This window comes from Felis catus, chromosome B2 (genome assembly GCF_018350175.1).
Source record: "Felis catus isolate Fca126 chromosome B2, F.catus_Fca126_mat1.0, whole genome shotgun sequence".
In the NCBI taxonomy this organism is placed as follows: Eukaryota; Metazoa; Chordata; class Mammalia; order Carnivora; family Felidae; genus Felis; species Felis catus.
This window is the reverse complement of record NC_058372.1, coordinates 22,297,045-22,320,299: the sequence shown is the minus strand read 5'-3', so window position 1 is coordinate 22,320,299 and position 23,255 is coordinate 22,297,045. Positions and strand designations below refer to the sequence as shown.

General features: G+C 37.3%; 1 protein-coding gene across 3 annotated transcripts in view; it reads right to left on the bottom strand.

The window, feature by feature from the left end:
• Positions 1–23,255, bottom strand: part of F13A1 (coagulation factor XIII A chain) — a 251,473-nt gene that overhangs the window by 175,479 nt on the left and 52,739 nt on the right. For all 3 annotated transcript variants that reach the window (XM_019830279.2, XM_006931478.3, XM_045057168.1), the window contains exons 5-6: positions 7,114–7,232; positions 4,453–4,560 (exon numbers count right to left, since the gene is read on the bottom strand). In XM_019830279.2, coding sequence (XP_019685838.1) covers positions 4,453–4,560; positions 7,114–7,232 — 227 coding nt within the window. The remainder of the gene's footprint in view (positions 1–4,452; positions 4,561–7,113; positions 7,233–23,255) is intronic.

Here is a 23,255-nt window from a genome sequence, read left to right as displayed (position 1 = left end):
AACCTCTCTGCCCATAGTTGCTGCCAGATCCAATCAGTCAGAGGACAGGTAGCCACCCAGCAGTAATGCTAGGCTATATTGTCAGTGCCTTTCCTCTTTCCCAGAACCGTGTTGTTTTTGTCACAGATGGCATAGCACAACTGTTTTGATAGTCTGACAGCGGCTCAGAGTCCATGTCTGGTTTCTTCCCAGTAATTCAAGGCCAGCAATGGAATGCTTTATTAATGTCCTGTGAGCAAAATAAATTTTCAGGTGGTACAAAGCATCCTTCTACAATTTTCCCTGGCCCAGAACTTGGCAATTGTCCTGATGGGGACTGTCGCATCAGATATGATGTAGAAAGAAAACAGCAATCAAACAATGTAATTTCAAGGAGAAAGTGTAACTTTGGGCAACATTCTTCTTTTTTTCTAATTTCCTCTATTTAAAATTTTTGTCTCTCAAATTGTTCTGCAGTGTAGCTTTGGTAAAATGTACCCCTCAGTGTTTAGAAGAGCCTGAATAAAAGTTATCTTATGTAAGGTTATAACATCTCAGACCCAATCCCCCAACAACGAGATTACAGGATTTTTAGGCTTTCTTTCTCTAGGGAAAATCCAGTAGCTCAAGGCTGTCCAGATTGTCATAAACTTTTCCAGTTTTCACATCAAAGTGAAGTAACAGCAACTCCAAATAAGAAGAAAATAAGATACTGGATTTATAAGGAAAAAAAAAATAGAAGAAAGAAAAGCATTGGTTTGAAGAATAAAAGGATATCCATGTTACCACTGGGAATAACTAACGTGGTTTGAGCAGAGACACAAAATTTTATTTTAAGGATGAAGTGAGACCTGCAGAGGTTGAGTGATTTATTCTGGGTCACACAGTAAGTTAGTAGTAGAGTCAGAGCTGAGAGGTCTGATCTGACAAGGGCCAGGGCCCTTCCCACACAATGCTGCCTCCACTTTTGCTTCAGTAGAGGAATGAAAACCAGCAAGTTTTGAATGAGCTAAGAAGACAGATCGTCTATGTGGGTGAGAAGAGAGGGTTATGTGTCCATTGCATGGACTGGGAAACTGAACCACAAAGGAGGTTAGTGCTGTGGCCCCTTTGGGGGTGATTTTTGACCCCCAGGGGACATTTGGAAATATCTGAAGACAATCCTGGTTGTCACAACTGGAGGGTAGAAGGTGCTACTGTCATCTCTAGGGTAGAAGTCAGCGATGCTGCTAGAATCCTCTTGTGCACAGACCAGCCCCCATGACAAAGAACATGCCAAGATCATTGACACTGGACAATAAAGATTTTTATCTGGGGATTGCACACTTAACACCCAGATTTATATTATCATAGTTATCATTAGAAAGTTTGCACAACCTGAGTTATTGTCTGTACTCACTTAGCATGGTGCACTCACCAACTCCTTGCAAATTCCCTGCCAATCTTCAGTGCTAGACTTTGCCATGACAAAGTAGGCAAATTTGTCTTTGAGGCCCCAGTCATTTTCTCTTGCCTCTTGTTCCTACCTGGCCCTCTCCAGGTGTCCAGCCAGGACCAGGCTGTTCATCTCCACTCCTTCCTGGTAGCAGTTGATCTCAGGAAATCATTGTTGTTGCCCCTCCCAGAGAATTTGCATGTCATGATGTATGCCTGTCTTAGTATTGTATCCACTGTAAGGGATTTCCAGCCTCGGTGACCAGGCTGGGGAGATGCTTAGGAAGAATTCCTAAAACAGCCCCCCAGCAGTTTCTGTTTTCCAACGGACTGGGCCAGCCCCTGAGAAAATGGGCACAGACTCCTTTGCCTGGGAATCAACATTCTGGCTGGACTCGTGCAACTGCAGAACATTTTCTTTCTGGGCTTTCTAAGTACACCTTGGAGCATGTGGGTGGCTCAGTTGGTTAAGTGGCTGACTCCTGATTTTGGCTCAGGTCATGATCTCACAGTCCTGAGATGGAGTCCTGTATGGGGCTCCATGCTGGGCATGAAGCCTGCTTATGCTTCTCTCTCTCCCTCTGCCCCTCCCCTACTCATGCGCATGTACACGTAGGGTCTCTCAAAAAATAAATAAATGCATCTTCTCCTATTTTAAGGCAAATTTTTGAGAAATTTGGGGGGGGGTCTTTGTTTTGTTTTTCTTTCAGTCTCTGTTTAACTTCACTCAGCAATTTCAGGATAGATATCCAGAATTTGTGAACAGGAGAGGAACTGTCTGAATGACCAGAGAACAGTTGACTTTTTTTTTTTGAAGGATCATGTTTTTTATTGATTTTTCAGAGGCTCAATATTTCAGTTTCTAAAATCATTTTAACGGAATAGATTTTAGAAAGATTTGCAGAGCTCTTCTAAGGATTAAAAGAGAAAACAGTTATGAAAGGGTTTTGAAAACTATCAAACATATACTCTGTATATGTAAACAATGGTGGGGGTGGAAACAGAAATACGGTCCAAAATGGCCCACAGTGGGGCCTCTGCCCCCTAACATCCAAGAAAGACATCCCCCTCTACAAATAAAGGCAACCCAAACCAAACTATCCCTCCCTGCCCACCCATAGATTCTGTTTAGTTCTAAATCTTATCATTGGGTTATAGGCTTTCAAAATTAGAACTCCATAGGCTTTTTTGTGATTAATAACATTCAGGGCAATTTGCATTAGGATTGTGTGCTTAAAATAAGACTACACTGCTTCCACTGGCCAGGTGCGTCTACCTCCATGTTTGCTTCCCTCTCGCATTGCTTGTGTTAGACAGTGGTTTCTAGATTAGTAAAAATACACACAACGTATGAGTAAGCTTAGGCTGGTGAACATGCCATTCCAGAATGCTTAAGAAGGCATTAGTTCATATTCAACCATGAGAGCTGTTGCCTCCTTCTCCCTGCAAACTTGCCATGGTAACTTCAAAGGAAAAGAAAAATGGGAATCTTGTCTAGGAAGCAGGAAAAACAGTGATCAACTACAGGTCTTATGTATGTTGTTATAAATAGTTATTATAAAGAAATTCCTAAATTCTTTAGAATTCATCATCTTTTCATTGTGTCATACATAAACTAACAACAGAAAACAAAACTGCCTTTAGATACTGGCTTTTACCTTCTTTTTATGTCCATGATCTTCTAAATTTACATGTAGCTTAAGTACTAGTAAAAAAAACAACCTTTGGGGGTTACTAGGTGGCTCAGCTAGTTGGGCATCTGACTCTTGATTTTGGCTCAGCTCATGTTCCCAGGGTTGTGGGATTGAGCCCCAAGTTGGGTTTAGCACTGAGTGTGGAGTCTGCTTGAGATTTTTTCTCTCGCTCCCTCTCTCTGCCCCTCCCCCTCACTCTCTCTGTTTCTCTCTCTAAAAAAACAAGCAGCTTCTTAAAAGCTAACCAGAAATTAAATTTCATATCACTCTCATTCTAATATGTTTACATGAACAATATTGATTTTATTTAACTCAAACCAAACTCAAAGACAAAATTTTTCCGAAGAGAGAATTTTGGTTTTTTTAGAAAACTTAAGGAAATTAATAATAAAGGATTTTGAGGGGGAAGGGCTCAGTCTTTGAGTAAATGAAATAGCACCTAGATGAATGTTTCTCAGGAATATTCCGTGCATGAACCAGATTTGGTATGCTTTAATGCATCAAGGGCAGGATGTATGTATTGTCTTTATCAGGACAGTCTAGGACTGCACAGAACCTGAGCAACACATTTAATCTGTCTTCCACGCCTGACCCCCAACCTTCCCATTCATGGTGATTCTATCTCCTCTCCAGGAAGCTGTTCCATTGCAGGATCTCTATATTCTTGAAGATGCTTCAGGATCTCCTACAGAGAGCAGCATGGGAGGTAGAAAGTGTCTAGATTTGGAGTTAGCAGACCTGGGTTCCAGCTGAGGCTTTAATCGCTGACAAACTGTTACCATCCTGTTTTCTAACTTGTAAAATGGTATGTGTAATGCCCACCCTACTTATCTCATGCAGTTAATGTGAAGAATTAACTATAAACCGTAAGCTAAACTACCTTTTATAAACTATAAAGCCCTATGGTGAGGTATCATTAGAACAGAAGGTAGGATTTAGAGTCATTTATTTCTTTACTCTCACTATGGGTGTGAAAATGGAGAAAAGCAGTGTCTTGCACATTTTTTTTTTACTTTTTGGTGCTCCTTGATGTTTGTTTGTTTGATTAATAGATAATAGTCACTGACATTTTGTCACAGTCACTCCTCAGTCCCTAAGCAAGAGATTCTTAAGAATAAGTGGTCTATAGTATCATTTCATCTATCACCATTTGTCTGAAGCCAAAGAAACATACAGTACTGAGATAAGATTTTGTTCTATAGCACTGAACAAATTCAGGGAATTCAAGACTCTAACAAATAAAAGTTAAAGTGTCAGTCATTATTTCAACAGCTCTTAATGAACCGGCATCTATGCTGAGGCTAATGACATGTGTAGTCAATATTAGTAATCAGTACTCGCTTACCATTGCAGATCCAACACGGCTGACCTTGATGGGATTCCCTCTACCAGAAAGGTCCATTTCTGCTCTATCCATCACATACAGGCAAGCATCAAGGATGCCATCCTCAAACTATTTGGGAAAAATTAAAAAATAAAATGAAAAAAAAAGAAAAAGAGAAACTTCTTAATACCCACTTTGCAAAGCTGATATTTTATGCCAAAAAAATTAAAAGAAAGCACAACAAAATGTTCAGGAATGTGTGTTTCCTATATAGCCATTATCCATAATCCTTAGTATGAAATACTAAAGTAGAAAGAAGAAGACATCCTCTTTTGTTTTTCAGTAAAATGGATAAAAACATACAAGCAAGCTAGGAACATAAAACAGGACTACTAAAGAGCTGGTATACTCAAGGACCATGAACCAACTTGAAGCTCTTCAGAAAACTGTACAATTTAGAAGATTTCTCCAGCATGTGGGCTCCAGCTCCCAAGGCAAAGGAATGAAGGATTTACCAAAGTAAGGCCAAAGCCTCAAGACCTCAAAAGTAACATGAATCCTTGTGCTTTTCGAAAACAAATGGCTCTCAGGTACATCACAGGGAGGTACTTTGGGCCTGTATACCTTGCACTGGAAGTAGTAGGAGACCTCGTGTCACAAACATCTGCCCAAGGTCTCCCTTCTTTTAAAACAAAGTGGACTCTAGGGTCAAAGGGCAGGCAAGAAGGCCTGGAGAAAGTTTATATTATCAAGGGAACAGCCTGGTAGTCTGCTCCATTGCAGAATCTCTGTGTTCTTCAAGATGTTTCAGGATCCCCTACAGAGAGCAGCACGGGAGGCTGTTCATAGTTGATTTCCTTAGAAAGAACTACTGACCCCATGAAACACCACGATTTTCTTTTAAAAGAAAAGGAGGGGGACAAGGACAAAATAGTAATAAAATGGCAGAATGGGGATATTTCACCTATACTGCACCTGACTGTACAAGAGACTTCCCTGAATATAAACACCTTGCATATTATCCACCCACGTACCTGTGACAGAAACCATAGTCTTAATGGCTAATAACCATGTAGTTCTTTATTAAATACAGTTAGCATACCAACTTTGTGTGCACCCTGAACTGATGGGATGGATGCAGTAAAGTAAGGGCACTATTTCTTCAGGTATATAATAAAGAACTCATTATTCTGGTTCTTATTAAGCACCATTTCTCTGTCTGTGGGACATGAAGCAGTGAATTGAAGAGGTAAAGAAATAGTTATAGGACTAGTTGTTTCTCTGCATCACAGCAAACTACTGGCTTGGCTGGTTACTTGGACTCAAAGACCCATATTCATGGACTCTGATGACAACAGACAGATGGTGGCTGTGCTCAAGGGGGTATACCCAAAAACTACTCAGCATGCTGGCTGAGGAGTGTCCTGATCATGCTTGGGACTCTTTCCCAGTCCTACTTGTTACCCACCTTGGTGAATTTTTTTCTTATTAGTTTTCTACATAATGTCACTTTGGGGACATAAATAGAATCACACCTACACATTAGGATTTAGAACACTAGACAATAGGCAATATAATGGATTGTATGTCACTCAGGAAGGGAGGGCTTGTAACCAGGGAGCAAGGTGGGGCTGCAAAAGCAGAAGAACACACAGATGATCCTCTTGGCAGGACATCAGAAATGCAGGTGGGCACGTGATTTCTCAGGAGTCCAGGTGAATGAGCAGGACATAAAGTCAGGCAGACAAGGCAAGAACTAGTGATGACACAGGTCCCAGTGGCCAAGCTGGAGCAGGGGTAGGGGATGCAAGGGGAGCCCACATGGAAGTCAAAAGAAGACATGAGAAGCCAAGAAAGTATCATGGGACCTGGTGAGGCCAGGTTCCATAAAATGTGCCCCCTAGATACCCAGAACAATGGTGCACAATTCCCATCAGCTCAGCCAAAACTCTCTACTAAATAACGCATTCACCTTTTCTCATGTTGCCAAGGAGGAACCTTTGCTGAACCACAGGACAATGCATTCATTTATGGTAATATGGTAGAAATATCAGTCACTTGTTCCACTGTTAAAGATACCAAGCTGAAATAGTTTGAATTATTGAATATCTAAAATGGAATATCATTTGCTATTTTATATCCAGGCAGTCATGTGAGATGGCAGTTGATAAAATGTCTCAAGGCAAAAGTCCAGTGGGCCCTCCTTTGATGAAATGGTGACCGTCTTTTCTAATTCTAATTTCTAATTTTCTAGTATCTTATACTAACATTTAAAAAAGGTGATTTCTTTGAGTTGAGCACACACCTTGCAGTTATCATTATCAAAACACTTTTCCTTATAAGAAAAAGAGAACTTTAGTCCATTCGATGTTGAAGAATGATGTGTGAGCTAATGAGACTTCTCTGTACTGGATGACAAGCATTTCTCACTAGAATGCCATGTTATCCATAGAATCTCTGATCTTTGGAATGTTGTAATACCTGAAGAGACGTGATTGCAGTGGCTAAATTATGCAGTTGCCTTTGTAAGTCTCTGCTCCTAGGCTGCTTGGAGCCTCAGATCCTGAAAAGCAGGAAATTGTGCATGTCTAATATCCACATATCGTGCCTTGCAGTGAAACATGTGACAAAAAAGTATCGAGGAAAAATGTCCTTGACAGTGACAAATCGTAAATTCCTCACCTGACCATAGCTCCAGCTTCTAGTCTTGATGTCATTGAAGTCTCCATAAAATATAACCCCGATGTCATTCAGGACATACTCTTCTCTTTCTTTATCATCATCCAGATACACAGCATCCTCTGTGTCAGAATTTAAACATAATGACAATTACCAAACCAGACTGTTTTTATAGACTTGTAAGTGTGTTCTGATCCTAAACTGCAATTTAATCAACTAAATGAAAAAAAAATGTCTTTTGTTTCCACTAAAGAGAGCTCATTTCCCAATATGTAATTTCAGCAATGGTGAACCTAATCAGTGGCCGAGATCAGCATGTAAAGGATGGCATTTGTCAGCAAAATGCTGACAAACTCTGGCTTTAAGTTCCAAGCAGCACAATTAAATTGACATGTCTCATTAAACATTTTTAGGATTCTGGGACATCAGTAGTTTCAGAATCAAAATTCCATGATGCAGATATGAATCTATAACACAGAGCGAAGAATAATTTCCAAGCTATTAACGTTAATAGAAAACTAGCCGAACTGAAATGATTTTTAAAACAAGTCTGGGGCATATTAGAATACAGCATGGTCTGTCATACCTGGTGTGTGTGGCCCATCACTGACAGGAGGAGGCAGGCTGGGGGTCATCTCCTATCAATGAACAATCCTTTGTGAATGTGTTGGTAAGTGTGTATGCCTGACTGGCCTGCTGAGTCAGCTTCTTCCATCGCAAGGACTTTTCTTCCCTGTGGCTATAATCTCAGAAAGGCCATGCTCCCCACCTGCATACTTAGTAATCAGCCGGTACTTATTCCCAGGCCAGGTATGAAAGCGTCAAAAGCATCATTAATAAAGGCAGGACAATACAGATATAAGTTACACTCAAGTCAATTTGCATGTTTGATTCTGATTGGGGACATGACTTATTATGTTTCTCTAGCCCAGGTCATACCTGCCACCCCTATTACCTTTTGGGGACTCTTTCCTCCTCATTCCATGATAAGACTTTTACCACTCTCTTTGGAGTGGCTGTCAACTTGGCTGCACATTGGAATCATCTGGGTAGATTCAAAAACTTCTGACTCCTCTTACAACTCTAAATTAATTAAATCAGAATCTCTGGGGGTAGGGGAGATCCAGGCATCAGGTGTTTTTTTTTTTTTTTATTTAATTAATTAATTAATTTCACGCATCAGTGATTCTGATATGCAACCCAAACTGAAAACAAATGCTCTAGCCCTTTGTTATCAAAAAAATTGTTGAAAGACCAGTGGCATCAGTGGCACCTGGAAGTTCGTGAGAAATCCAGTCTCAGGCCCCAGCTCAAGACCTACTGAATCAGAAGCTGCATAGTAACAACACCTGTAGGGATTTACCTATACATTAAGGTTTGCAAAGCACTGTTCAGTCCAACCAGCTTAGATCCCCATTCTGGGCTACATTATAACTTTGCTTGATTCTTTGGAGAATCCTTGTTCTTGTCTTATCTCCAGTACTTTGTTCTACCTTCCTCTTTCTTTCTTCTCCCTTTTGCCTACTATTTGCCTGGTTTCATGCAACTGTAAAAAAATATGCACACACACACACACATATTTATGTGGATACTAATATCCCATAAACTGCACACATTTAAAGCGTACAATTTCACAATCGAAATAGTAAACACACCCATCACCACAAAAATGTCCTTATGTCCCTTTGTAATCCTGCCCTCTGGATTCTCTCTCTGACCTACCACTCCTGCCGGAGAACCCCGAATATGCTTTTGGTCATTGTAAATTCATTTGCATTTCCTAAGATTTTATACAAAAAGAATCCAGTGTCTACTTTTTGGGAGTTCTGGCTTCTTTCACTCAGGCTAGTTATATGAAATTCACCCATGTCATATGTATCAATGGCTCATTCATCCCAAAGCCATTTCATGTTTCCAGAACAATCAGAGTCACATGACAAATGTGCTACAGGCTTCCCTCCACCCTGGCAGATGTGAGCTCTGATGCTTCATACAGGCCTTCCCAGGTCTGGAGGCAGAATGCCATGGTTTTACAGCAATCTCCAATTAGGCAAAGGCCCCTAAACTGAAACCAGAGCTTCATTTCCCAATGGAACAAACCAGGGACAGTACATAAAGGAGTGCCAACCGAGTCTGAGGTCAATGTTTCTGAGTAGAGAAGCACAAAAGAACATTTTTAAAAGAAAATAACATGAGGGTGTGCTTGAAGGGGCAATGATCATTTACATGCGAAGTCCTCCACCAGATGCAATCAAAACATCCTGAAAAGTAAAGGCCACATTTGTTTTCATTCTTTTATGATAGTGGTTTAACTGTTGTGACCATTGTAATGATAACATTGTAGTCAGATGGGTTTCAAATGCCTATTATTGAGATCGAAATCTCTTAAGATCACTGAGGTCTAGAAGTGCCATTTGGGAATGCTTTTTTAACATGTCATTACAATATGAGATGTTTATGGCCTTGTCCTATAAGCTATTAGAAACTGGATTGTATTATAGAGCCACTGTAATTTAAACGATTGATGTAAAAATAGATTAATGGGTCAAAATAGAGAGCTTAGAAATAGATGTTACTATATGCATGTTTCTATGAAATTAATATGTGGTAAAGAAAATATTATAAATCAAAGAAGATGACTGGAGTGTTTATTAAATTCAGCTGAGAAAATTGGCTGTGTGGGAAAGGTAAATTTTCTGTACATCAAAATAAATTGAAAATTAATTTAAAATCTGAATTAAAAAATAGAATGCATAGGATATTTAAAATAAAAATTTAAATTATTAAACAATAAGTAAATAAAAACTTAAAAAAAGAAAAAAATAAATTGAATATTTGGTCTCTAGATGAAAAAGTTTTATACAAAAAAAATAATAGAAAAGGTAAAAAAGGAAATAACTAATGTGGTTTTTTAATATAAATATAAAACTTGAATTTCAGATACAATAAAATTTAAAGTACATAAAAAACTAGAGAAATATGTCCAACAACAGAAAATGTTAGCATATTTTCCTTATATGTAAAGAATTTCAATAAATTGATGAGAAAGTCATAAAGTGCATTTAAAGTCAGCAAAAGGAAAACCAGTTCACAGAAGAGAAAATGCACATAGAAAACAAATGTATAAAAGCAATTTTAACTGAGTAGTAACCCAAGGACTGCAAAGGTTTACAAATAAATTTTTATCCACAAAAAATATAATTTCAATCTATTTTCATTCTTCTACAGATAATATTTTTTAACTTGACTTTAAAGTTTGGATTTTTCTTTGAAGTTTTGACATTTAAACAGTTTGCAACAGTGGGTCTTTTTTTTTTTTTTCATTTACCAGGTTTGATGCACTATGATTCTTTATAGTTTGACAATGTAAGTCTTTCTTCAGCTTTGGGAATTTCTTTCCCTTTTATCTTTGACTATTTTATTCTTTTTATTTTTCTGCATTTTCTTATAATAAAGTGACCTTTAGGCAGATATTAAATTTTCCCGATGTCTTCCATGCCTCTTACCATACTTTCCTCTCCCTCTCTCTCTCTCTCTCTCTCTATATATATATACATATATATATCTGTATATCTATATATCTATATCTATATCTATCTATATCTGTGTGTGTGTGTGTACACAAAAATATGTATGCAGTATATAAGAAAGTATGATAAGGTGCATAGAATATGTACATATTTTATTCCATATATTTTATAGTATTAGAGGTAGGAGCAAGAAAGAATACCATCTCCAGAAGAATTGGGGAATTCCTGGAATAAAAAATGGTTGGATGAAGTTTGATTATCCAGGTAATGGGCAACTATAGTAAGGCATTGGGAAGATCTCTATATACTACTACAGAGGGATCTCTAGGATCTCTTGTTAGATTAAAAAAGTGGAAAAATATGTATATAGATTACTACTTTTTATCTAAGAAAGAAGGGAGATAAATAGGTAAGTAGGTAGATACATATTTATATAAATACACATATGTACTTACATTTTTAAATGTAGAGATAAGCCAAAAATTAACAAAGTTATTATCTAAAGTGTAGGAGGGAGGGTTGGGAGTTAGACTTTCTTTCTGAAGTATCTTTATTGTTTTGTAATTTGACTTTGAGGTTATGTAAATGTTTTGTAAAGTTATAAAACAAAACTAAATAGAAATAAAAGACAAAGCAGTTTCTAAATAAATGAAGCCAAAATGAAACAAATGAATATGACTCTAATAGATTAGTGGCTTTGAAAAAGCCACTTTGAAAAAGAGGAGACACAGAATCCAAAGCAGGCTCCAGGCTCTGAGCTGTCAGCACAGAGCCTGCTGCAAGCCTCGAAATCATGGTCTGCAAGACCATGACCTGAGCTGAAGTAGGATGCTTAACCAACTGAGCCACCCAGGTGCCCCTATTTATGTATTTTTTTGAGAGAGTGAGCAAGATAGCACAAAAGAGAGTGGGCATTTGTGCATGAGTTGGGGAGGGGCAGAGGGAGAATCTTAATAAGGCTTCATGCCCAGTGCAGAGCCCCATAACTTGGGGCTCAATCTCCCCAGGGTGAGATCATGACCTGAGCTGAAATCAAGATTTGGACACTAAACCCAGTGAAGCCACCCAGGTGCCCCATGTTTCAAGTTACCTTATTTAAAAAAAAAAAATTTTGAGAGAGAAAGTGCACACAAGTGAGCAGAGAAGGGGCAGAGATAGAGAGAGGGGAGGGAGGGCGAGGGAATCCCAAGTAGGCTCTGCACTGTCAAACACAGAGCCCTAGGCACAGCTTGAATTCATGAACCTTGAGATCATGGACCTGAGCTGAAATCAAGAGTCGGATGCTTAACTGACTGAGCCATCCAGGCACCCCTCAAGTTACTTTAAAACAGAGTAATTTTACTATATATCTGCTGTAGAATATAACATACAGACAAGAAAAACTGTAAAATAAACAAATAAAAAAAAGAGAAAGTAAACTGTTTTAGTAACCATGTTGTTACTGATAATATTGATATTGTTATTTTGAAATGAATATGATATAAGCAATCATGTTAATGGCATTAGAAGCCAAGATTTGCAGGATAAGAGAAAAAATACGTAAGTAAAATCAAAGAAATGGAATTTGAAACCTCATATTTTAATTTCAAGCCACTTCTTACCTAGTATTCTTTTGCAAATCATTTTAGATTTAGTGCTATCTTTCCTCAATTGTTTTATTAATTTTTTTTTAATCTGGAAGGAAGGGCATTCTTTTCTTTTTCTCTCTCTCTTTTTTTTTTAGTGACTTACAGGCATGCTCTGAGGGTACTGCAGCCGCCAGAAATGGGTATCATAACTCCTGCTGTTGCAGACTAAGAGCTGGACCGATTTTGAATAAGAATGAAAGCATTAAAAAAAATCTGACTTCAAAAAAAAATTTTTCTTTAAAATCTTTGTAAAATGGCTACAAGATTGACTCATCCTTGGAAAGCATCATAACTGAGTGAGGTTCACATGCTTGCTGACCCTCCCAGTGCCATCCATTTCTAGAAGTTCCCTATCTGCTTGTGCATCCTCTCTCAATCTTATATGCACAGCCTTTTTTTTTTGACTCCAGAGAAAGAAAAATGTATTGCATAAAGAAATTTAATACATAAAATTATTAAATAATTCTTTTAAAAGTGTAACTTAATCATGTCAAGGATAAAGCCAAAGAACTTGTCTGAAAATGCTGCCTGGAGCCTACTGTGTAAATGCAGGTGTTTTGTAAAATAATCTTAAAACTATATATTGACACGTGTTTGGTCGGATTGCATCAGGTTTAATTTGTTTTGTTTTTCATTTGAAAATGACTTTAGCATTGATTCATTCCATGATTACCACATTCTTCCATTAAGAGATGTAAATCAGTGCAGTAATACTTCAGAAGTCTTAAAGAGTATGAACTTTGGGGTTAGGCGGCTTCTTTGTTTCTTCTCTGTCCATCCATGTCAGTTAAGATATTTGTTTCTAAGAAATCCTTTGATGTTTTAAGCCAGAAATTAGTTTCGTAAAGCTATTTTTGAGTATAGTTTGTGTGAAGGAAAAATATTTAGCTTTGGTAATAACTTTTCCAAGCTGACCCCGCTCTAGCAAGATATTTTTCAGTGCTTTTATTTTATTAGATTATGTATTTTTTCTGAAATATTTTGTAATAATTAACTTTTTTTGGTATTTGTTCCATATGAAAGGTAGTTGGTCTGTAATTAAATTGCAAATCTAAAACCACTGTTAGTTTTGTAATTCAAAGTATAGGTAATTTTGTCCTAGTACATCATCATTCCACCTGCTGCTATAGCTGGGATCCCATTGATCTTCTAGCTACCATTCATTTCCTCACAGTTCACAAAGGAAGAATGTGAAATTCAATGAATGCAGTTACTAATCTTATGGGGGGGGGGATGAATCTCATTTCACCAAAATTAAATTGTATTTGCACTAAAATGATGATACAAGTTGATGGCACTCTCTGGAGTTGGAAGAACTCCTCACTTAAGACTCCAAAGTGGCTTATTCAGCTAAATTATAGGTGACTACTCTTCACTTTGTTCACCCATTGGGGAGTGTGATTTTTTTTAATGTTGAAAGGTGGACATTCTAACTGCTGTCAAATATCTCTGTTTTAGGAAGACATAACAAGAAAATTAAAAAAATATATATGAAGGGAGATACTGCTTATCTTTTCCCATATTTTTGTATCTATTCTTTTATGGCCTTCAAACACATTTTTGGAGATTTGCTTTTACCATGATTTTTCATCAACAAATATTATTAAGATTTTTTTTTCTATTTCTACTAGTCCCTGCAATACTATGAAGTGTTTCAATCAGAGCATACTATGATAGTCAGAAATCTAATTCCATTATAATAAAATATCAAATAAAAGGAATTTATAAAAAAATAAATTTAAGTTGAAAATATCCTTAATAGCTCATAATGCATTTTCTCTTTAAAAACTATGTTTTCAACTTCTGTCCACTGAAAAGAACTGGAAGAAACAACCATTGCAGTAGCAGTGAGTCTCTTGAGCCTAGATTATGGTCTCTAAGTATCGTTCTTTTCTCTCCCCTCTCCTTACTAGAAAGTACCCAGGTTCCTTAAGAGACATGACTCATAACAAATCTGGGTCAAGAATTGTACAAGACCATTTTGAAATACTTCCTCCTACCAGAAAATAAAGAGGCTATTAAAGATTCTAAGAGTCACGACAAGGAATCAGAAATAAATTTGAAGGGGCATTCACTGTCCAAAAAGAAGACAATTCAAATATGAAAAAGAAGTCACTGCAAAGGATTAAAACACAAAAAATTTCAATATTCATAAATTTATAGTAATTAAAAAAAATCATTGGTTATCTTTGCAGGGTGCTAAAAACCAACTCATTATTCTGATAACTTAGAAATAAGGAAAGAGACACATATCTAGACTTCTTATATGAAAACTACCTCAAGGCAACAAAATAAGTGATGCTAATAAATGCAGAAGGAATGGTAAGATTAGAATATCACCATTTTTGCAATTGCTAATGAAATAATGAATCTAGGCTTTGTTAAATGGCTAGTGGGGAACTTCATAATGGATGGATAAGATTGACAAAACCTAATCTTATTGATAAATCTAAATATCACTAAAAAAGTGACAACCAATCATTATGTATCTCCTGATGGGATGGATGCCCTGAGAAGCATACAGCATGACTTACATAGTATTCTTGCTCTACCTTCCCAACCCCCGCCCCTGCCACAAAAAGAAAATGTTTCTCTTTAAGACAAATTTGATTGAGTCTCAGATCAAGCTAACTGCTTTAACAGAAAATACAGGGGCTACAGAAATGTTACATAACATCAGGAGATAGCCTAAGATGTGGCAAAATCTTGATAATCATTGAATCTGGGAGATACATAAATAGATATTTACTGTACTATTCTTTCTATTTTTGAGCTTGTTTGAAAACTTTAATAATAAAAATAAACCTTGACAGAGGGCATAAAAGAAAACTTGAATAAATAAGAAAAAAATTTCAAAATGTTTCTAATTCCTGTAAAGATTCAATATTGTAAAGATATAAATTCTACTCAAATTAGTTGATATAGTCAATGAAAACCCAACCAAAATTCTACTCAGATTTTCTGAGAATTCCGCATTTTAAAATTTCATCTAAAAAGGCAATGTGAAAAAATAGTCAAAAAATAAAATGTTGAAAATGAAGAAATATTGAGGAACTTTTCTCACTTTGGCTCTAATTTATCCATTTTGGTATCCATGCCCTTTGCCATGTAACCAGTCATCCTATCTAAAGGTAGAACATCTCCCTTTTTAAAATATTTATTTATTTATTTATTTATTTATTTATTTATTTATTTATATTAATTTTTTTAACATTTATTTACTTTTGAGAGACAGAGTATGTATTGGGGAGGGGCAGAAAGAGAGGAAGACACAAAATCTGAAGCAAGCTCCAGGGTCTGAGCTGTCATCACAGACCCTGATATGGGGCTCAAACCCATGAACAGTGAGATCATGACCTGACCTGAAGTCAGACGCTTAGCCGACTGAGCCACTCAGCTGCCATTAGAACACCCCCCTTTGGACCTTGGAGGTTACTTTGGCTAAAGGGTGTTAGTCGAAGTGATGCAGGCAGGGGTTTGAAATGTGCTTGCACACTTGACCATACGCTCTTGCATTTCTGCCATCATCATGAGAAAAAAACTGTCCTAGCAAGCCCACTAGTCACAGAAGGATGAGGGACATGTGGAGCAGAACATCTATATAGCTGTGTGGTGAGGAGTGGGACCTTTCTGGCTATTCTCATCTGAAGCAGAGCTGGCCAGTTCAGCCCAGCTCAACCACAGACAAGTCCCGGATCCATGAGAGAAAATGCTTGCTGTTATAGACCAAAGACATTTTCTGGTCTACGTTTAACACTTATTGCAATCTTTTTTTCTTTTAAGTCGACTTTATTTATTTTGAGACAGAGAGAGCACACGTGTGTACACGAGTGGGGGAGGGGCAGAGAGACAGGGAGAGAGAGAATCCCAAGCAGGCTCTGCTCTGTCAGTATGGAGCTCCACGCAGGGCTCATAAACCATGAGATCATGACCTGAGCCAAAACCAAGAGTAGGATGGCTAAACATCTGAACCACCCAGGTGCCTCTTTCTGGTTCTTTCTTATATAACAGTCATATATATATATATATATATATATATATATATATATATATATAGCATTACTATGCATTACTATGATTACTAAAGCAAAGTTATAATGAAAACTGATTTTGACACAATAATAGAAAAACATATGCATAGAGCTAGATGTATATTAGATCTTAGTAGATGATAAACATGGCATTAAAATCAACAGGTAATGATACATCTGATCAATAAATGATATTTTGACAACTGGCTACTCCTGTGGGAAGAAAATTTCAGTAAGACTTTTTTTCGAACTAATAGAAAATTTGTCGATAGATTTAAAAGATTCATGTACATCTCTTCCTGCCATCCCTTAACTCACCTAAATTGTCCCAGATATGAACAGGTCCAGAAATGCAATACTCAATCAATAAATGTATTTTAAAAAGTTCAACTTCACGAATAATTAGAGATATACGAACTAAACCACGAGATGTCAATGTAATACCATATTTTGCCTATAATATTAGCAAATATTAAAACAATTGATAACACCTGGTGTCAATGAAAGTATGAAGACAAGGATATTCTCTTGTACTAGGGCTTTATTATAAACTACAGCAGTCTTTTTAAAGAGTAATTTGGCTGTATCTAGGCAAATTTTTTTTTAATTTTTTTAACGTTTATTTATTTTTGAGACAGAGGGAGACAGAGCATGAATGGGGGAGGGTCAGAGAGAGGGAGACACAGAATCTGAAACAGGCTCCAGGCTCTGAGCTGTCAGCACAGAGCCTGACACGGGACTCGAACTCACAGAGATCATGACCTGAGCCGAAGTCGGCCGCTTAACCGACTGAGCCACCCAAGCGCCCCATCTAGGCAAATTTAAAATGTGAATTGATTTTGACCAAGCAATGACATTTCTATGTATTTATTCTACAGAAATACATTTGTTTAACATCTGTGTGAAACATTCAATACAGCATGGTATGCTATAGTGAAAATAGGAAGCAATCTAAATATTTGTAAGCAGGAGACCAAATCAATTATGGTACAACCACACCCAATGGTTATTAAAAAGAATATGTATGTACTGATATAGAAAATTCTCCAAGATATATTATGCAAGGAAGTAAAATATAGAGTAACATGCACAAACAATTCCACTTGTGTTTTAGAAAAATCCAAACTCTATAGAAATATATACTTATAGCAAAGTATCCAGACAGTACACACAGTTAAAGTTGGGTTTTCTGTGGAGGTTCTCAAGGATCAGAGAGTAGGTGAAAAGGAAAGTTAATGTTTTACCATATATATGACTACATGTATATATTTGAAAAGGGTAATGAATTCAATTAATTGTCAATTAAAATTAAATTCACTCAAAAATGCATCAAATGCATGGAAATACACCAAAGTGTTTGTGATATGTAGATCTCTGAGTTCCTTTTGTGCTTTCATTATTTTAATTTCTATAAGGCTTTAATCATCAGAAAAGAGTTAGTTTTGAAACGTAAATTTTTTTTTTTTAAGTTTGGGGTGCCTGGGTGGCTAAGTTGCTTGAGCATCCAACTTCGGCTCAGGTCATTATCTTGCGGTTTGTGAGTTCAAGCTGTACTTTGGGCTTGCTGCTGTCAGTGCAGAGCCTGCTTTGGATCATCTGTCCCTCCCCCCCCACCACCCCTCCTGCCCCTCTCCTGCTCACACTTTCAAAAATAAACATTTAAGAAAGTTTTTAAAAAGTTAGTTTTAAATGTTGCATTTAAGTGAAGCTATTTAATAAGAGGTTAAGATCAACTTTCAAGTACCAATTTTTCTTCTTATTAAATACCATCATATAACCATACTTTTTCCTCCTTTAAATGTCCCTGCACCCTTTTCTTCCCAGCACAAGCTAGATTAAGCCTTGTTTGCTCAGTTTCCTGTGGATGCTGTAGTTAACATCCATTCATATGGAGATTATTCTGTGATTTAGTTATTAAATGAAAATGTATGTTTTTAGTATTTACCATGTGCTAGGAACTTTCTGAGTGTGGTATAGAAACCAATGAACTCATTAAAACTCATAATGTCTCTGAGAGGAAGGCATCATTTTACAGGTGAGGAAACTAAGGAAGAGTAAGTAAAGTATCTTTCCCACGACCATAGTGCTGGTAAGAAGTGAAGTCAGGAATACTAAGCTGTCTCCCAGGTAGACTGTGACTCTTGGGTCCAAGGCATCAGGTCTCTGTATCCCCAGCACAGAGTGCCTGGGAATGTGGCACAATGAATATGTCCTGTAAGATTGAGAGGTGGGGACAGATATCTGGAGCTTAGAGAGTGAGAGAAGAAGAAAGTGAAGGATTTACTTTTGGGCTTTGGGTTATTATTGATGGGCACTTATAAATTTAAATGGCAAACTATGAATAAGGAGGAGTTCTGAGCTCAAGATTAGGCTACCCTTTTCCTTCCAGCAGGTGAATTAAATCTCACCTCACAACCGGAAGGCATAATCATGAATCCACAGGAAGGCAAGGAAGTCAAGTGGGAAGCCTTGATTTTAATTTTAAATTTATTTATGATTTTAAAAGAAGATTGAAGGTGGAAAGCGGTGCTTTCTTTCCCCCGTTTTTATTCAGATCTGTCACTTTAAAATATAGTTGTCCAAAGCTAGGATAAAAAAAAATTACATCACCATGGAAACTCCAAAACACTCCCTATGTTTGATAGGCTAACAAAAATAAGAAAACTTAATCATTTGTCTCTGGAGATTTCTGTTGTTGGTTTTTTTTTGGGGGGGGGGGGCTTATATTTACTTTTAGAAGAAATTTTAATATGCTTTAGAGGCATAGGAGGTTTTACCAGATCCTGGGGTGAAAATTGGTTCTCCACCTTAGTAAAATAGAGAATGCTACTAAAAGTAAAAACAGTGACAAATAACTCACTATTCTAGAAACCCATCAGTTTGAACTGTTAGAAAGCACGTGTGTGTGTGTATGTTTGTATATAAGTGTAGGGATTGGAGCTATATCTCCCAGGTAGGAGGAGGTAGGTCTAAATAGCTTATAGAGTTAGCAGCAGCACCAAGGACTTACTGACAACCTCTTGATCCTAAGTGACCTCTGGCAAATAAAACTCAAGAAGAAAACAGATTCCACGTGGTGTCATTGGTGAATGTGGCATGATACCTCCATCTGCCTTACCCATAGCTCTGCCACCAGAACAGACCTTCAACATGCTTTGTAAATAACTTTCCAGGGTGACTAATGTGAAGCAAGTAGTAAAGAAGAATGATCTCATTTATTTTACTATTCCTTTGATGGGAATAATGGAGCAATTAAAAAAACCCCAAATACTGTGGGCTGAGAAATTTTGGTATTCATTTATAGGGCTGATTTCAGGCCCCCTTGGAAATTACCACTCACCTCCCCATACCCAAAGAAAGTAGGAATTTATAACAAACAGGTAAAAATGAATGCTAAGCCTATTGATTTTAGTATCTGTGTAACTTCTTTGGGAGAAGGAGGGCTATTCATCACTGCCTGAGCTGAAAATTTCCTTTTGCTTATTTACATGCTATTTTAAAGTTTAAGCAAGTCCCATTTCCAAAGTCATTAAAGTCAAGCTCCACAAAGCGAACTCACGGATCAAAGAAAACTACAGTGCCAGGAATGCTATCATACAAGTTCTCTCCCAAAAGACTACCTACCAGCTTAAATCAGAGTTTGGTTTTGTTTCTGATCCTTCAGAAGAAATAATAGCTCAGTCCCTTCAAAAGGGCAAAATGTGTCACCTTTTTAGAGAAAAGAGTAATTTTAAGTGAGGGGATTAGGAATAACTTTTACTTGCCTCCTCTTTCTATAAAAGCTGAGCATCACTGAAGGAAGAGGGAAGCCATATTGGGTGAGGGTAATCACTCTTCAAGGGACTGGCTTCATCTGCAGAGCAAATGTGACTCTGGGTTGGTGTCATCATGATACCTTTTCCATCTCAAAGTAGATCAGAAGGGGTGGTGAACTCCAGCAGGCTCTGCACTTTATAGGCATGTTAAGGAATCACTTCCCGTCAGGAAATAGTAAATCACATGAAAGAACAGCATTTCCAGAGCCTGTGCTTTTGCTTTTCTTTCCAGGGAAGGCTCCAAAGCCACTGTCTTCCTAAAATGATTCAATATACACAATTTCAAGGCCTGCCTTTGTACCCATTAAGTCTGGAATAAAAAGAATCCATGAAACACAGGCAAGTAGTTCCTCAACAATTGGGTCCATTTCGTTCCTTGCAAATATGTTGCATTACATTACAGTTCAGACCAGCTTGGGAAGTTTACTTGATTTGTGCTAATTTGCTAGTTTTGCTGGTTAAGGACTTTTCAGGGTACTTAAATATCTTCAGAAGATAGACTATTATTCACAAAGCAGTTCTACAAAGAAAATGTCAGAGTTTTGTTACTTAGCACATATCCTCAAAGGGAGTCTGTGCCCTTGTTGGCATGCTTACTTTTTTTTTTTTTATTTTTTGCAAAGAAAACTGTCGTTTGATCTTATAGCTATCAACCTGGTTTTATATTTATTTATTTATTTATTTATTTATTTATTTATTTATTTATTTTTCACAGCAGGACTTTCCAGTGTTGAAAATCATAGAAGCTTCCCAGCTGGCACTTACTTCTTGTTACACAAGATGGGATACCAATGGTTCTGGTTTTCAAAATAAAAGAGCTTATCCTGACCACATCAGAATATCCAAGTTTTAGCCCCAAGCGTGTTTCCTAATTTTCTACAGGACCTTGAGAAATTTATCTAACGCCACAGAGTCTATTTTCTCTCTTGAAATGTGAGGCTCATAATTCTCTTCCTTATTCCCAGAGTGGTTGTTATCAATTCAATTCAGCACACATTCATTGAGCATGAACTTGGTGCCTGGCACCATGCTGGGCTGAATGAGAGAAGAATCCTATTTTCTTTGCTACACGAGGCAGAGAGATACTGGCTTTGAGCATTCTTTGAAGAGTAGAAACAACTATGCACAGAAAGACTGGCAGATGTTTGTGATTCTGGATTAGACCCTCTCGACTCTGCTCCTTCCAGAAGCATCTCATAAACACCTTTGGACCTTGATTCTGGAGTCATCTGAATGTCATCATAAAAAATGTCTACTGCAAATTCCCTTCTGACCACAATGCCATACCGAGTAATACTCACTTGGTGGAGAAAGGATGAATAAGCCTCCGATGTTTCAGACACTTGCAAGAGTGATGTATGCTATTTTATTAAATAGAGGTTTTGAATAAATAAAGGCTTAAAATTTTCACATAAGCTTTAATAAAACTTCATAAGGAGTCAATTAAGCAACTATCTGATTGCTATTTGATGCAAATACTATCGAAGAGGCTGGGGAGGGCACAAAGATAAGCTACTGACCTGTCTCTTCCCATTTTCCGACTAGGCCAAGTGCCCCATTATATGATTTGTTGTGCCATGACTTATTTTAGTATTTTTTCACAATTGTAATTCATGTTTATTAGTAATTCATTTGTGAAATCTTTGTGGAAGCTCTATAAGGTCAAAGATTGTCATCTTTTTCACTGCCATATTCCCACTGCCTAATTCAACATTGACCCTTAGTATTTGTGGATGAATAATTAATATTGTTGTGCTACCCATGAGTACTTCTGTTGTCATGGGGAGAAAAATATAGCATCAATATTTGTGGATTGATGGATAATGGCTCTAGTCTGAGGGCATAAATTCTGAGACCCTGAGCACAAGGGACTCCAAATAAAGGGGTGTTGCTCTTTCTTACTCCAGGAATACCAGATCTGGTCCATTACTACATTCTGTACTGAAGGGTCTAAAAGACCATGTATAATTACAAAGTATATAGTGTAAAAAGGAATGTCATAATAAAATAGAAGCTGGTCATATTTATTTACCGTGTGTTAAACGTATCCAGATATTAGAAACTTATTGATATCTTTACACCAAATTTAATTGATTTCTTTGTTTAAAGGAAAATAGAAAAGTTATATTGAATAAAAGGTCAGAAATACCAGATGCTAATTTGGTGTCAGATGCTAAGAGAGAGAGAGAGAGAAATATACATACACTTTGCCCACAAATTCACTCCCACACACACCATATATGTTTTTGACTTTCTTCAAGATGGTAAGGTGTGAGATTACATTTACAACTTATCTGATGGTAAGTTCAGTGAACCTAAAAAAGAATTTAGTTAGAATTATTATATCAATGCAGTAAACTTTTATTAAACATTGGGTATGTACCAGGCACTATGCTAGGTGCTGGGATACAAGGTTGAATGAGGGAAGGGAAAATCAGCAGTGGGGAATGTGGGGAGAAACAAGTTACTAAAAGAAGGAAGACTCACTGGAAATGATTGGTGTCCAACCAAACAGAGCAATCAAATACGGACCCTGAGTACTAAGAACAGGTATGGCACACCTAAATATTTTAGAACACACTATGTGGCACTAATGCTAGACTACCAATCTGGAACACCCTGAATTTAAATAAGGCAATACATCCCATTATCCAGAGCTCTTGAGCAATTAGAAAAATAAGATGAGTTCACAATAAATGCCCAACTCATTCCTGCTGCCTTTGTGAGTACAGTTTTCTCTCCAACAGCCTGGAGAAGGGTTCCCTCATGGAATGGATCTGAAGCCTGGTTACCACTATTAAATTAAAAACAAAAAAGTGACCAATAACTCTCCCTGCATCCGCCCCTGCCCTCACTAGTGTGGTATTGCTATTGATCCCCATTAATGATTTAGTGATTAAGGAGAATAAATTGCCTATGAATGCAAAGCAAGCTGAAAGGCCCCCAGGAACCCAGCTGAACGTTCTTTTATCAGTAAGTACTGTATGTGCCTGTAATTTTCAACCCAGTGTCCTAAGCCACCTTGGGACGTCACTTCCACATCAAATGTGCTGTGTTTTCAGCATCTTGCTCACCATGCTCTATTTTGTCAACTTCTGATTTCCTCTTTTCTTATCTTTTCCACTTAGGCAATGGCTCTCT